Source organism: Epinephelus fuscoguttatus, linkage group LG6 (assembly GCF_011397635.1).
Source record: "Epinephelus fuscoguttatus linkage group LG6, E.fuscoguttatus.final_Chr_v1".
Lineage (NCBI taxonomy): Eukaryota > Metazoa > Chordata > Actinopteri > Perciformes > Serranidae > Epinephelus > Epinephelus fuscoguttatus.
In genome coordinates this window covers 40,906,975-40,924,080 of record NC_064757.1, presented here as the reverse complement: position 1 = coordinate 40,924,080, position 17,106 = coordinate 40,906,975, and the positions used below count along the sequence as shown (strand labels likewise).

The following is a 17,106-nucleotide window of genomic DNA, read 5'->3' as shown; positions in this document are numbered from 1 at the left end:
CGCTGATAAAAAACAGGATCAACAGCCAGGAACAGTGCAACAAAGCTGCTCATCAATCTCAAATACAACCGCACTGACACACTGTACCTTGCTCAAGGGCACACTGACAGTTTTCCACACATGACAGAGTATAATATTCTAGGGATGCTTGACATTATAGAAAGGAAAAAAAAATGTTTTGCTAAATGAGATGTGTAAAAACCTCTCAGACTCTTTCCTCTGCTCTTGTTCTTGCATCTTAATGACATCACATTGGCGCTAAGCTTTGGACTCTTTCATACTGTAGAGGTTGACATTTAGTAGCTGTAAGCTTGTCCTACTTTGGAAACCATAATTTGCTCTTGAGCATCAGACTGCCTCCTCTGTAAATGTCTGCACTGTACAGGACATTTGCTCAAACAATGGGATTTCCTTTACAGCTAAACATCAGGTATACAGTACAATTCTTCCAACCAAGTTTACATCCCTGATGTGTTTATAAACTCGGGGACCTACGCTGAGGTGACAGGCAGCTAAAAAGCATGTTTAGTTCCAGTCCTAACAGGAAGTCAGCCAGGAACATGGATGGTGACAGAGACATGACAGTGGACCATGTCGTCCCCTCACTTAAGGAAACAGGCTCTGCCCTTTAGTTTCAATAACAAATGCTATAAAGACGCAACAATCAGGTTTTCTCATGCCAATTTTAATAACAATATCGCAAATAACAGCAAATAAAGTAGGCTAACTGACACCTTCAACTCGAGCCAGCTTAAAACTAGGGTTGTAACGATCCATCGATCTGGATAGACATATCGATTAAATGATCAAGTATCCTACATCATCGATGCAAAATGAAAACATCAATATATATCCTCATCTTTAGCATGTGCTTTTATTTTGAAAGTATGTTGCACTGTCAAACAGCAGCAGGCAGATGGAAAGCAGCCAAGAAATGTACGATAAGGATAACGTTATTTACGCGAGAATTAATCTGCAGTGTGGAAATATTTCGATTTCGGAGAACATACGGGTCAATAGACGAAGCACATGCTGTACGTAGACAATGCTGTTACGAGATAAAACACGTCATATCTGCATGGACAAGCATCTCACTCCGCTAACTTCTCACTACAGCAACATTAGCTGCTCTGTTTCCACGATGTCTGGCTATTAAAACGTGCACGTGGGCTGAAATTCAACCATGTTGGTTTGTCAGGAGATTCAGTGACTTAGAGCCATCGTTGAGTAAGAAAAATAACGTTACATGTAATTTGTTAAGCTAGGAGTTTAGGAAACAAAGGCCGCTAGCCGTTCATGCAGAGTAAATATGCTAAAGCTAATAATGGGTCACTAGCAAAAAACAATTGTATTGTCTCAGTGCTGTTTTATGTGTGTAAATGGGCAAATAATATCGTCTCATATCAATTGCAGGCCCCCGAATCAAATCGAAATTGTATCTTGACAGCAAATATCGTATCGTTGTCCAGAGAATCAATACAATATTGTATCGTGATGAAACTGAGGACTTACACCCTATTAAGACCACTGTCACATGCCTCTACTGTACCATCAATTTCTACAATATAATAGAAATGCCCCAAACTAAAAGCTAAGGGATATGAAGAAAATCAAATATCACTATATATTTTACCAAATACTAGTGGGTAAAGGCAAATGACAGCTACAACAGTCTCGTAAGCTCAGAGAATTACATCAGACACAGATGCTTCACATTTAGTGCCACGCATTCACTGACACCTGCCTGCATGACCACATGTTCTCCAACACAGGTCAGCATCATGCCCCACTCCACAGTCTCTGCCCAGTGGCACTTCATAAGCAGCTACTGTGGACTGAAGATAGTATTTTTTCATTCACTCTCTTCATCCATTTGTGTCTGAAGTCTGAGCAAATCTGGATTCAAACCAGACACCCTCAGGGCAGGAGCCCCTCTGAGCAGGCTAATTTACTCCTGGCAAGCTCCTCCGTCTGTTGGCTGTACAGAAATTTGATCCTACAAGTGCTGGAGATATTATGGTATCTTTAAAGTAGACTGTAGACTTGACTTGATGCCAGACACAGATGATGTTGAATAATGTGACAGAGGATGCTCCACTTTGTTGTTTGCTCTAGCGTTTCCTCTCTTTATGCAAACAACAACCCAACAGTGCTCTGTTCTTATGTCTATGTTGTCCATATTTGTTTGGCTGAAATAATTATTTCTTATTTGTGACAAAGAGATATTTAGATTTAATGGCTAGATTGGAAAGAAATCCTCATTCCCAAGAGGAAGAATAACCTTTTTTATTGACCCAGTGACCTTTTCTCTGGTCCCAGCAATACAGCTTATCTAGGGATTCATTAACCACAATATTTACTGGACAAAACCTTTCTCCAGACAGGGAAAAACTCACTACCTTAGCCTTAGGACCTTTCCCCCAGCACCACAAACAGACCACACTTAAGCTACCATTTCATAAGTATTCTATCATCCAAGCAGTACAATGTTAACTGTGACCATAGCGGCTAAGTGGGAAGATTATTAGGTGTTCCCAGAGGTCTGTCCTCTATTGAGTGCTTTCTTGTTCAAGGTCTGCCTTGCCACGACTGGCATCTCAACAACCCACATCTACATTCGCCTCGTCCCTCTAATTCCTTTAAGGGCTGACATAAAAGACAGCAAGAACGTGTGAAGAAACATGATGGCAGAGACAGACAGCTACAAAGGAGCTTCCGACTGTTGTTCTGATTTACAGGAACGTGGCATCTGTGGCACTAACGAAATTACTCCAAGCTGAAGGCTTTAGTAACTCATTTTGCCCACACAGCAGGGGTGCCCTCCGCGTGAACTCACACTCAAACAGCAGTTCCATTTGGTACACTTTTATCTAAAGTGCCTGTCCATAAGTGTGTGCATACGTTTTTAGCACGCAGAGTCTCAAGGGACTGAGCCCCTTCACCTGGATAGTGCTTTGCTTCCTAACCACCGTTGTCAGGCTCTGAGCTACATAATGAGTTCTGTCACATCAATGTTTTGAGCTACTTTCCCTAAATTTGTGGTTATTTCCTTATGACATTTTGTCTCACACATGTTGGAATAATCTCCGACACACTTTAGGCACATGACGAGATCAAATGAGACAAGACCTGAAAAGCTCAGGGTTTGACATTTACAATACAGCCTGTGTTGGCTGAGATATATCCCACAATTCAGCTTTTACTAACCACCAGCTCTGTCTGTCTGAGATAAGGCATTAGAGCAAGCCCTACAGTATATATCCTTCCAAAACAGCAAAATATACCACTGCCTGCTGCAGACACTGATAAAGTTTGGTGAACATGTGACAGGGGATTTTTATTTTTACTGACAGGCCTTTAGATGCAGCAGTTGTTGATTGTAGCACTTCCATTTAACTGTATTAAAGGGAAATTTCGGTTCCCACAGTCCAAAGACATGCAGATTGGGGACTAGGTTAATTGATAACTCTAAATTGTCCGTAGGTGTGAAAGTGAGCGTGAATGGTTGTTTGTCTCTATGTGTCAGCCCTGTGATAGTCTGGCGACCTGTCCAGGGCGTACCCTGCCTCTCGCCCGATGTCAGCTGGGATAGGCTCCAGCCGCGACCCTCAAGAGGATGAAGCGGTTAGAAGATGAATGAATGAATGAATGTTAGCCGTTAGCCTAGATACAGCCGGGGCACATAGTAGCATCAGACCTGTTAAAACGTAAGGGAACGGGCAACCTTCAAGTGCAAAGTTAGTCCACTAAACAAGCTTTTTTTCCACAAAGACCGCCTCGTATCATTAGGATAAATGTCAGAGAACATATAGAAAACGACATGTAAACGTGTTGTCTTACCTTACCGGTGTGCTGCCATGTTTGTTTATGCTTTCCAAAGCGCAGCCAAAATATCGCGAGAACAAGCAGCGATCTCATACCGTGCCTGAAATCTCGCGAGAACAAGCAGCAACAGCTGGAAGGCAGAACCGGAAAGTAGCCTGAAAAGTTCATTAATTTATTTTATTAAAGATTTATAGAATAACGGCTGACTTTTTTGCCAGACTTCGACTTTGTGGAGGAGGAATTTGATTTTGCAGAGTTTGATGGCTGCCCTTATTTATTTGAGCCAGAATACACTGACGAAGAGCTTCGTGAAATTGAAGAACGAAGGAGGAGGAGAGAGAGAGAGGTGCAACAGGTAGAGGACGAGAGAGGAGGAATGGCTGCTGCAAGGCTGCGTAGCTCTGGAGATTGGTGGTGTACCTATGAATGCTGTGCCCCAGTGCCCACAGAAGAGGAATGCCTCTGTTGCAAGGAATGGGACCGGTTGCAGCCTTATTTTCAAGGTCTGGATGTGACCGAGGACGAGACACCTCCACCTGGAGTAGTATCCAGCTGGGCTTTATCTAGAGCTGGCGAGATATATTTCGGCTGTGCTTTGGAAAGCAGAGCTAGATGGTAAACAAACATGGCAGCACGCCAGTAAGGTAAGACAACACGTTTACATGTCGTTTTCTACATGTTCTCTGACATTTATCCTAACGATATGAGGCGGTCTTTGTGGAAAAAAAGCTTGTTTAGTGGACTAACTTTGCACTTGAATTTTGCACGTTCCCTTACGTTTTAACAGGTCTGACACTACTATGCGCCTCAGCTGTATCTAGGCTAACGGCTAACATGCTAACTATTATTTTTATGTCACTAGTCACTTGAAACAAATTTAGGACGACAGGAGGCAGGTTGAAATAAACGAAATTTCCCTTTAAGGTGAGCTGATTTCTGAAGAGATAATTTGCACATCTGCAGCTAAAAAGAATAAAACACGTGGACATACACAATATTTATATCAGGGATGCTGCAATCCAGTCTCAAAGATCGATATCAGGGCCGGATACAATCGTTTGTTTTACATCAGCTGACTGTCTCAGGTCTTTTTTAAGGCAAAGCTTTCGTGCAAAACTCTCCGCTGTCTGTCTGTCTGTAAGAGCTAGGGCTACGCCACTACCATGGGGAAATACCACACACCATAAACAACTGCAAAATGCAGAATGAGACTGTTTATTTGCCTTGCCTTGCCACTTTAGAGTGTGGATACCCAACCTGAGCCTGATGGGACCTGTCGGAATCTGATAGGCCAGGCCGGGTTCAGATAACAAATCAGAAATTTTGCTCAGTTTGGGGTTCGGGTTCGGCCCACTTGACATGCTGCTGTGTTGTGCTATGGCTTATTGAAGTGCCGGAATTTGTTTTTAACATGACAACTCCTGAATATAACACAGGCCAATAGTTACATTTCAGGCAGGAGGCGGTGTCAGGTAACAAACTGTGTCTGGCTTGGGTCGGATTTGGACTTAAAAATCAGATAGTATGTCAGGGTCGGGGCGGGCTCGCTTATAACTGTCTCAGACTCAGGTCAGGTTTGGTCAGGAAAATGCAGCCGGAGCTGCGCTCTAGAGCACTTGTTTCATTTCAGCTCAGTGTGAAAGTTTTTTGCTTTTTTGTCATGCCAATTTTTTGCTTGTTTGTCATCTACGGTGCATGATGTTTCACACTGCAAGCAAACGGCCAATAAGAGTCCTTTATTAATGTAATCCATGCAAAAGATGCACAGATGAAAAAGATAAAAACTCTATGGAATCCAGTTCATTCAGGTGATGCAGGTAAAGATGATCAAAGAAACAAACACTGGGAAATTCTCTCTCAAAAGAAAACAGAAATTTCCTCAAGACAGTGACAAGGCCAAAAAATCAGAGAGTGTTTGTTATTTCATGCATTATTTTGTTAAAAAAAAAAGCAGCTTGGATGCAGACAATATTTTTCATAATGCATTAAAGCTCGTCAATACATTGTATTGATTTTAATAACTTTAACGTACCCTAAGTCTGCACTGTGCACCTGTATCATCCAGTGAAATATAAGTATCGGACTGAGACTTGGTGTCTGCAGGTATTCAATATTAACCGTTCTGGATCAGGATCAGGGGAAAAATTTGATCAGGACATCCCTAATTTATGTAATAAATGAAACTGAGAGTCAAAAATACAGAGCATCTTCATAGAGTTCTCCAGGAATGAGCCCTAAAATGCTAAAATTAGTTAGCAGGTTAGCTCTCCCGGTTCACTTGTTTTGAAGTCAATGCTTTTTTTTTTAATGTGTTTTTGGTCTGTGTTTAAAACAAGCTTAAGAGACTTTCACATTTTGTTCTGCAACATAAAATACGTCTGTAAGTACCCAACTCATGAATACTGAAGCTTTTAAGTGTCTTTCAAAGTTGCTGACAAGTGGCTAAATGAGACTTTGGAGAGTCATGACGCTGAACATGGCTTTACAGTCTATTTGTGGTGGCGATGTTAAGTTATGCAACCATGGTGTAATTTGTTTGTAGCCTGACATTTTTTAATTGCATGCGATTGAATTTAGGCATCAAAAATCATAAAAAGGGGTGTTCAGCTGTGATTATCTTGCTGCACAAAATATCTAAGTATCATAAACATTTGCACAGAGCTCATTTTCTGCAATAATCCAGTGGGAAAAATCCGAAGCGGGAATTTGACGATGGAACCACTGTGATGCTAACTTCGATGTCGGCCAACAGACAAACATAATTCCTGGAGCACTCTGTTATGCTGCAAGCCTTTAAGTTCTTTCAAACTAAAAAAGTACTCCTCTACATATTGACTGGTAACACACCACCGCTTCACTTTCGCTCCATTTAAATAAGAGGAAGTGAGCTCAGACCATGAAGACTTTTTAGCCACAGGAAGTTGAAAGGCGAGGACGGATTAACTCCACTGAGAGACGCTTTTAACTAAAACTTCAAACTAATTCAGTTGGAATCTATGAAGCAGAACTGTTCTGCAATATTACAGTGGGAGTCATCATGAACAGATGCATCGAGGGCAGATGATTACAATGGCCACTGCTGTTTATGTGTTGGTGTGCAATTAAATATTTATTTGGTTTTGTTTGTGACTTTTAATGTAAGCCAACTGGGAGACCCATAATCAACAAACAGCACCATAAAACTGTTATCACAGCACTAACAGAACACACAGTACAAGCTGACCTAGAGAGTTTTAACCACAAACAGCCTTTCACAGAACGAGAGTCTTGTTTTCAGAGGAAAAGAGACTCATCAGTTTGTTGTCGTCAGAACAGGAAACCACTGTCCCAAAAACTTTTGTGTCTATGTGGCTGGAAAATCCCATTTAATCAGACACATTCACTCTTTTACCTGTTGAGTATGTTTTAAGAATAGCTGAGGACCTCTGAATGACATCTGATCAGCTCAGTGAGAAGTAACCGCTGAATTAATATAAACCAATTATTAATACTTAGCCTGCCTTATTAAGATTAAATTCATGGAAGTACAAGTTCATTACTATTTTGGCATAACACTGATGAGAGGAGCTATTCTCAGCAGCCTAATCAGCTCTCTACACCGCTAACATCCTTCCTCTTTCTGTGTCGAAACATGTCATGTTTGTCTATTGCTTCTCACAACGTAATAATCCATGGACAGAGTCTGTATCATGATTAAAACAAATGAAATCCACCACTGGATGAATGGGCAGATCCTTTGTAGTAGTAAAACAAAGAGACAAAGAAAAAGCCACAGATCTAGTGCGCATTTGGCCCAGCTGACGCACCAGCAGTGGGGGTATGAAGTGATCAACATGTACTAGTCTCAGCAGCATCAGCAGAAAAGCCAGTCTTCAGCTGTTGGCTAAAATGGAAACTCGGGCTGAGCTACAGACAAAGTCTGTTGAAAAGCTGCCAGTCAAGGAGAAAATCTTGCTGGATGTCAGAAATTGAGATTCCAAAAGCAGAAGCAGTCGGTCTGTGGCCGGTTTAAAAATATCCAGCCCAGTGGGCCCAGTTCCCGAGTCATTGTTAAAAAACCATGAGTTTCACTTAGATAGACCAAAAAAAAGAAACAGCAGGAATGATGAAAACTAGTGGGAGATTCTTTGGAGACATTGAGAGTCTCAGTGGGTGTCACTCACTGAAACTTCTTAAAAATAGATCTCCTCTTTTAAAAATAGAAAAATCTGGTTTGTAACCTGAACAATTTAAGAGTAAGAGTCACATGGTAGGTTCACAGGGGAGGTACACAGGAGAACTAACTAAATGTATTTCTAATATGCAAAATTAAGAGCCTTCTTTCTCACACAAAGATTTCCTTCTTAAACAATAAACCTTTGCTGCCAATAGGCTTGTTGCCATGAAATAAAAATAACCAGCAACCACAGTCCGAAGTAAGTGGAAAAATATATCGCCCTATCCAGCAAAACATTCTCCAAACTTTTGAGCGAGGAGACTGTTTTGACATGTCATCTTGTAAATTATTAACAAGACGAGATGCGTTAGGATCTCTGTCGTCGAGCTCAGCAGGTGATAGAGTGATCACATCATTTGCCTTGCAGGAAAAAGAAGGAATCTTTTTCCAGAATAGAAACCCTGGATCTTGTTTTTATATAGTTTGACAGAACACTGTAGTCACCAGAATAAGACAAAGAAATTCAACGATTCAGAGAGGATGTAAAGAAACCAAGTTTAGCCACATTAGCCACATTAGCTACCATTTTTTTTAGAGGTTAAGGGGACAGTTCACCCCAAAATTTAAAGAGAAACCATCTTTTTCTACTGACTCATAGTGCTACTGATCAGACTAGATTCCTTTGGTGTGAGTTGCTGCGTGTTGGAGATATTAGCAACAAAGATGTCTGCCTTCTCTTGTTTCCATCTCACACTGTCACCACCACGAGCCTCTCATCCATGAGCAGATGCATGTTTCCTTCTGCACAATGATACGGTTGGCAGTTATAATTTGGTAGAGAGAAAAATAGTTCCTACAGGAAACTGCTCACAACATGGTCTGTGGATTATCTTGAGTAACTGGGTCATGATTTCTGGAAAGTAGGGTTGGGTTGCTATGAGAAAAAAAAAAAACGGTCCGGTTTTTGTAAAAACCGCATTAAGTCGGTAACACCGGATTTTCGCAACTTGGGGGCCCAATTGACTCATTTAAAATAAAAAACAACCTTAGGACAACAGAGGGACAGTAACAAGTTGTTTCTTTTATTCCTTACAAATAAATTTTACAGCTTACTCAATCAGTGCAAACAAGGGTTGCCTCCTTCGTCTGGCTCAAAGCTGAAGTGTTGCCATAGTGGCACATTCCTTGATTTCGTCGAGACTAAACTGTCCGCCATTATCGACTCCCCGTCACTATTAAACAAACTCCAGGCTACAGTAGAGGCGCTTGGTGAAGAGGCAGACACAGGTGAAAAATACATGCCGAACAGTCTTTTGTGTGACACTGGTGCGCGGAGCGAAGTCCGCGCAGTCGTGCTTTGCGCGCACAGGGCTTGCGGCCGTCCACTTTTACCGGGCGGACCTCCGGGGGTCCGCTCCGTGTACGTTCTGCCCAAGTATGCTTTCCGGTCGGTCTCAAAAAATAAAACCCGGTCCAAGACGGAGTACCGGACTGAATTGGTATTATCGAGAACCGACCCAACCCTACTGGAAAGAGACATTGCTGTTGAGTTTTTCAAATATGTTTTTTGGCCCTTTCAGCCCCACGAGCTGAGTGCCATCTAGTTCCATTATACTGGAGAGAGGGCAGACATCTCTACGGCCGATATCTCCAACACTCTGCAACTCACACTCAAACAATCCAGACTGATAAGCAGCACTACAGGTAAGAAGAAAAATATACATTTTGATTTTGGGGTGAGCAGTCCCTTTAAACAAAACTTAAGAACGCATGAAATCAATGAATCTTTTTATATAGCTTTTTTAAAAACAACCGCAGTTGACCAAAGCGCTGTACAAAGAAAAAAAACAATGATAGACAGATATATAGCAATATAAAATTTACACAAATGTAAAACAGGATAAAACCAGTAAAAAACAATTACATAAAAAAGAATATAAAATATTAAATCCACTAAAACAACCAAAGGCCACTGAAAAAATGTACATTTTAGGATTTGTCTTAAAAGTGTCAATGGAGGGGGAGGATCTGATTAAGAGTGGATGGCCAAATGTCGGTAATAAACTAATCATTACACAGGAAAACTGTGCATGCACAACTACAGTAAGTACGACAGGTGTAAACTGAATAATGAAGTCAGTCCGTGAACTGTCATGGGGATTAACAAAGGACAGTTTGTAATCTTCAAAAGAAGTTTGCTGAACCTGGGGCTTCATTAAAACAACAGAAATCGAATAAACTCAAAGAAAGTAAATTGTAACAAACTGTAAAAACCCTTTATGCTGCATTCAAGTTAAAATAGCCCACCTATCTTTTTTCCTATACTGTAGCCTGACCTCACATCAAAGGCTGCATTTATCTCCGAACAATGCTGACTGTTAGCACTGCTGTACCGGGCCCTATGTAACAGAGAGTCACTGAAGCAGACAAGAGTGCTGAGAGATTGGTAGAGTCGGAGCGCAGCAGGGCCGGGACCACAAACTGGGGCAAACACATGTCATACGACTCAGCATAAGGCTGAGCTGGAAAATCAACAAAAGGAGAGGCAGTGATCCGCAGACAAATGCAGGATTACAACTCACTCCACCTATTTGGTAAGCAGAGAGCGTCATGAGACCAGAGTCCAGGACTAGGATACATCGTTTAGAGTTCACTTTGTACCTCCCTTTCAGCACTGGGCTCTTAAGTGCAGTGAAAAATGAAACTAAGAGACATGGAAATTAAATTTGGGTGCAGGAATTACCATCATGGTGCAGCTTTACTTGATTAAATCTCAGGGAGCAGTATTAGCTTTTACCTGAAAGACACATTTTGCTTTTGATTGGCTTCCTGAAGCTTCGTCTCAGAAGAGATGGTAACTCTTATTAATCCAGCGTGGTATGAAAATAAAAGGTTCTCCTACTATGTTTCACATCAGCTGAACTCTCTGTTGTAGTCTCAGATGTATAGAACTGTACATTCAGGTATGTTGCTAAGTTTCTACTTGTCTCCTTCAAAAGTTACACATCCTTTAAAGCAGGTATAGGCAGTTTTATTTTGGCGTCATTGGGCAAAAATCCCATAATAAACCTTGATCAAATTATAATTCAAATTCTGTTTTTAGGCTTTGAAGAAGACAGGGCAATCCTATTCACTGTTATACAAATGCAGATGTGCGTGCACTTCCCTTCAAATGGCGAAAACCTGATTCAGTGGTGGAGAATCATGCAGAGAAGGTTGCTATTCCAGTATTGTCAATAACTGCCTCCACTACAAAGCAACCTAGAAAAGGAGGGCGGACTTAACCAAATAAGAGTCTAAAACGAGTCTGATAATCAACGCAATAACACGTGTCAATGTCAGAGAAGTGTTTAAGAGATGGAGGGGAAAAAAGTTGCAGAGAGGGGAGAGCTGCAGAAGGACAGTGTATTTTCAAATTTTCCAGATTTTTTTCTGCCTAACCCAGCTTTAATAAATTGATTGTAATCTAGAGCTACACAATTATAGATATTTCCTGGTTGATGTTAGAGGGTTTTTCTGCTTACAAATGTGTCGAATGTAAAACATAGCAGCAGGATTTTGTGAGTGCTTTATTACCATTGTTTGTTTCTAATTCAACATGCTCCATTTTTAATTTCAGATCTGGAAACACAGCCAAGAAAAAAAAACAACAACACGATGCCCACACCTTTGGCAACAAAACGCTCCTACTTCCTTCAGAGATATGAAGCCACCTTATCTGTTGATCCAAAATGTGTCGTGAGAGAATGGATGCACCTGAAGGACTGAGAATTGTGAGCACAAGCAATTTAGATTCATGGCACAGCGTCAACATGATGCTGATGGTTCCTCCAACCCTGCCTTTAAGCAGCTTCGTCTGTTTCCTAACACAAGCAACCATGTTTATACCTTGCTGGTCCATTACTTTTCTCTCTCCCATGATGGGAATTTGAATGACCAGATGCTGACCTAAGCAGACAGCTCACCGCATACTCGACCAACCTAAGGAATCTATGACATAACAAGGGGGATTAAGATAGCAGCTTTGATGAGGATTAGAAACCCACAGCACCATCATCATCCAAAGTGATCACCAACTAATGATCCTTTTAAGAGTACTAGCAGAAATGTACCCCTGATCATGCTATACTATCATCATAACCACTCCTGTTTAAAGGAAAAACTGCATCAAAGCGCATCTTGTCTTGGCTGAACCAAAGAAAATGAGTCAATGGCATCAATGGAATGTCAACTCCTATGCAGCGGGGAACTGAGCTTGCTTTCTTGGCCCTCCAGTCTTTTTCAAAGCATTCTCTTTAAGCGGACGCCAGCTTCAATGAACGTCTAACAGAGTTAGCACTAACTCCTGGGAGATGAAGGCAGCCAGTGCCCTGGAAAAGCCAAACTCTTCAAAGGCTTGTGTGGTTGTTCCTCTGGAGAAAGTGATGTAATCACAGAAATGTCTCCTGTCTGACAGTTTACGGGGGTAGGTGGAAGCTGGGGAGCTCCACAGAGAGACAAATAAAATGGGTTGACAGGAGTTAGATAAAAACCAAACTTGTAACAAAATGCAAATTTACAGAAATAAAAAGCTATGTAGGCAGAGTGGTGAATTCACACCAGCCTCCAGCCAAATGCTGCTACAATTTGACTACGGGTGATAAACTGTCTCCTCTGCAAGCCACTGTGGCACATAACCCACCATTAGATACCTCACTTTACTTGCTTATATCCACTAAACAAAATATCTACTGACATCCTGAGACATTTTAAAATCCTCTGTTATATAAACAAACTAGAAGCATCGTGGAGTTAAAGTGACACAGCTTCAATAGTCTAGCTTCTTCCTACTGAAGCATGTCTTTGATCAACAGCTGATGCATGACCTTTATGAGCGTAACAAGAACCAGAAGGGCAGGAAATTATCTCACGCCCAACAAGTCCAGACAGGATCAGAGCTGAGAGCCTCCTCACCAGATATATCGTTAGGCCTTTAGTAAACAAAGCCCAGGGTGTCATCATCACGCGCTATTACCACCAGCCTGTGTCTCTCCTCCCAGCTGTTTTGGCAGACAAACATTTATCACTGTAAAAGATGATGTGTTTTGACTGGAGGACAAAAAGTAATGTTGCCTGGCCAATATTTTTGTTTTTGTTTTTTTATGAGTATGTTATATCATTGGGTTTAATTACAATATTAGCTTCAGTAGGAGAATTTTTTCTGTTCAATCACATTATTTTCACCTAAGAGTCACAGTGATCCTTCACGTTTTGACTCTGACACATCTTAATCTTACACTTTTCCATATATCCATATATGCCGTTCTGACATAAAAGGTACAATCGCGTAACAGGGGGACAGAGTTGTCTCCCCTTTGAGTGGGGAATGGAGGTAGTAAGAATGCCCAAAAAAAAAAGTGTCATGGGCAGTACAGGTGTGACATTTCGACAACTTTATACATGTGACCAACCACAGGGGATTGAAAGAGCAGCTGTTAGCAGTTAGCAGCTAACTCAAAGAAGAAGAACAGTGGCTGAAAACGTTCACAAATCGGGAAAACAATGAGGTCCGGGAGCTCCTTACCCCTCTGAGTAAAGGATGAGATCAGCAGCTATATAACAGGGATGGTAAATGACTGTTATCGCCATGTTATGCTATTGTTATTGTTTATAAAGCCCTGCCGTCACATGCGTTATATGTCATACTAGAGTCTGACACTGTTGTGCTAAAGTCACGACCATCACACCTCTTTTGATTCTGCCATGCCAGGATGCACTCTAAAATTACACACTGGAGCGGAAGGATGCTGCCGTCATTTGCGGCATGAGGAAGAGACTTTGTAGCGGCCCTATGGCGCAAACCCTTGTAAAAAAGTGCTAATGTGTTATGATACAATTTCACTAAGATCTTAATTGAAACAATTTTTGTGGTAACAGCATAATGAAATAATAATTGAAAAATAATAAGAGCCACCAAAACAGAATTTGCTTGCGTAAATACACAATTTTACAACTCTAAAGATTTTCGAATTATTATACCAGTCCACTGTCATCGTTTTGCATCTTGTATAGAGTCCATTTTTCCCCATTTTCTTTGTAGTTGTTTTTCTTGTAGTCTCGGTATGTGTGTCAATTTTTCCATTAAAAAGATTTCTTCCACAATTGTTAGCCATTGATCCTACATTGGCGGTGTTTCTCTACCCAAGTTCCTTGTGAGAGCTTTCTTGCTTGCTACTAGCAATATTTTGATCAAATATCTATCACTAGCAATAACATCTTCTTCAGAAAAGTTACATAGCTAAAGCACAAAACACCTGTTAGGGGCCTTATATCCTAGTATGTGCTCAATCTCTTAACATACCATTTCCCAAAATACAGTTATTTCCTGACATTTCCAAAAAACATGAGTGGTCTACATCAAAAGACCCACATTCTCACCAACACTTTGGGCAACTATGGTACAATTTCAACCATAAGATAAGCTACAACCCATGGAAACCTTTTCACAGAATCTGATAATGATGATTCATGTCCGACTGGACACCTAGAAAATGTGTTAAAATGTGGTCTAATGTGGGCCAGGCATTTCTCTGCCATCTTTCGTTCTTCATTATTTCCGAAGAGTGTTTGTAATGGTTCTTTCTGTTCCATCCGAGGTGCCTACTTCTCCATCACAGCTTTTGCTTTGGTCACGAGTCACTTGTTGTTTGTAATGGAGGTGTTTAACAATCTAAAACAGGAGTTTCAAGAAACTCAGGATGCAGGAAGGAGCAGGAAGAAGCAGGAGCAGGAAGAAGCAGGATTTGGATGCTTAATCCAATTGAAACATAATGAATTAAAAATTGTGCTGTTAAATTTTAATGCTTGCTTCTAGCTGTTTCAACTTTAAAATCAGTGACACTCTGGAGGAATATATTTCAAAGACATTCTGTTTCACGACATATCGTGCTACAGACATGCCACACTTTAAGATTTTCTATGCTGTGGCACTGCTGCAATATTGTGATAAAAGACTTAACACAAACCGAGTGAATGTCTACCAAATAAGAAGTCAACAATGCTCTGATAACAGAGCACATAGCACTTGTTGTACAAAGTTAAATAGCCATAGCGAGCCCTTGCCTCTGTGTTATCCAGCATCAGTGGCTCTGGAGACATCAGGGTATTTTGTTACATACACAGAAGCTCCGACTGTTGCATCCATCACTGCTCGATGGTGGTAATCGAAGCTTATTACAGGACCGCAATCAGGCACTCTGGATATAAGCTTTACCAAACTGCTTGAATGTTAAGTTTACATGTATGTCTGTAAATGAGTCTGGCACGGACACTGAGAGGCACTAATAATAACAATAATACTGTATCCACCAAGGTCAGTCTTGCCAGTAACAGTAAACAAACTCCCGGTCGCCGCGGAGACAGGCTCAGCACCCAGCTCTTGGTTTTCCCTACCTGCTGTTCTCTCTGCGCTCCGCCAGCATCTCAACTCATCAGCGGCAGGAAAGGCAAAAAAATATTCCACTATATACCAAGACCAACTCCTCTCCCCCTACAAACTGTCGTGTTGCTGATAAGGAAAGGCGACGACAATGGTGTCATGCCTTCCCCTCACGGCGGCGAGAAAAGAGGAGAGGCTAAGCGCGGAGGCATGGCTTGTCTTCATTGGCAGTGCCAGGAGCTTTGTTCGCCAGCCAGCGCGCTGTGTGTGTGTGGCCTGCCGGGACTGGCACAGCTGATCCCCCCCTGACACCGGGTGGGGTGTACAGGGCTTTGGAGGAAGAGGAAGGGAGGGCGGAGAGTGGAGGGGGGCTACGGCCGTCATAGCAAGAGGAACGTACCATTTAGACCAGAGAAGGAGGGAGACGTGCATAACCAGCAGTAGTAAGCACCATTAAAAATTAATCTTATGGGGATTTAGGCATGATTACATTCAGGCTCAGTGAGTTCACATTAACTTTGCATTATTATGACTTCAGACACATACAGGGAATGGACAGAGCTTTCTCTAGAGCAGCCTCTCAACCTAACAGGTGCACATTTTATAAATAAAAGTGTTTGCAGAAGATGACAGATATCTCAAGCATATTTTTGTAAAAAAAAAAAAAAGAACATTTTATATTTAATAATTTCTATGTCATCTATATTGAGCTCCCTCTATGCTCTATGCTTAAATATAATACTATAATACTCCAGCGCAAACAAAACTGTAGTTGGTAAATTTTGTAAACAAAAAAAAAATTTGCAATTTTCTGAAACCGACACTAAATAACTAAATAAAACATACCATCTGTGTCTGTCATACTCCTCTGCCTACTCTACTGCCTTGTAGCACTTCTGAGCTCTGACAAAATATGAATCAAGACTATGTTACTGCATCACTTATTTCTTGCCTCAAACATTTTCAGAAACATATTTAAGTGTACTGTTTGGCTGTTAAATGAGAACGTTTGTGACCCGGCCGCCACGTTGGATACAAGTAAACAGAGTACCAAGCACTGCCCACCATCCGGACCAACTTTCTCATTTCACAGCTAAACAGTACACTAAAATACGTTTCTGAAAACATCTGAGGCGAGATACTGGCAATGCAGTTACAGAATCTTGATTCGTATTTTATCAGTGTGTTAGAAACTCCTGGGCTGGTTGTTTTCGGTATTTTGGGGTAGATTCTAGCAAATGTCTTTAGAAGCGAGAGGAGGAGAAGATTTTTTTGGGGGGGCTGCTAACACGCAGCAAAGGGCCTCAGGCTGGAATCGAACCCACAACCACTGCATCAAGAACACTGCACCTGCAAATGGGACGCCTATTCCACCTCCCAAGCCACCGGGCGCCTGGGACAGACATCTGTCTTATTTACGTCTTTCAGAATATAGCAATAGTTTTAGCAAATTTGACAAAGTTATTTTTCGATTAAACAATCAATTAAAATTTTGAGGTTTGACTTCTTTTCTCTGATTTATGATCATTTATTATGAACTGAATATAATTTGAAGAGACTGAGAAACAGCAATGGGTGCAATTTTTTAACTATTTTCTGATGTTATATGGAGCAATCAAGATAATGATTGGTGGATTAACAGACAATGAAAAAAAATCCCATACTTGAACTCACATTACAGCTATTTTATGGAGTGCTGACTGGGAAA

At 41.2% G+C, this 17,106-nt stretch overlaps 1 protein-coding gene across 1 annotated transcript in view; it reads right to left on the bottom strand.

Annotated features, from left to right (window-relative positions):
• The window catches only part of wdfy3 (WD repeat and FYVE domain containing 3), a 147,989-nt gene extending 132,298 nt beyond the window's left edge, over positions 1 to 15,691 (bottom strand). Inside the window, exon 1 of the mRNA XM_049578656.1 lies at positions 15,413 to 15,691. Within this exon, the coding sequence (XP_049434613.1) occupies positions 15,413 to 15,441 (29 nt within the window). The 5' untranslated portion in view covers positions 15,442 to 15,691. The remainder of the gene's footprint in view (positions 1 to 15,412) is intronic.
• Positions 15,692 to 17,106: the final 1,415 nt, after the last annotated feature.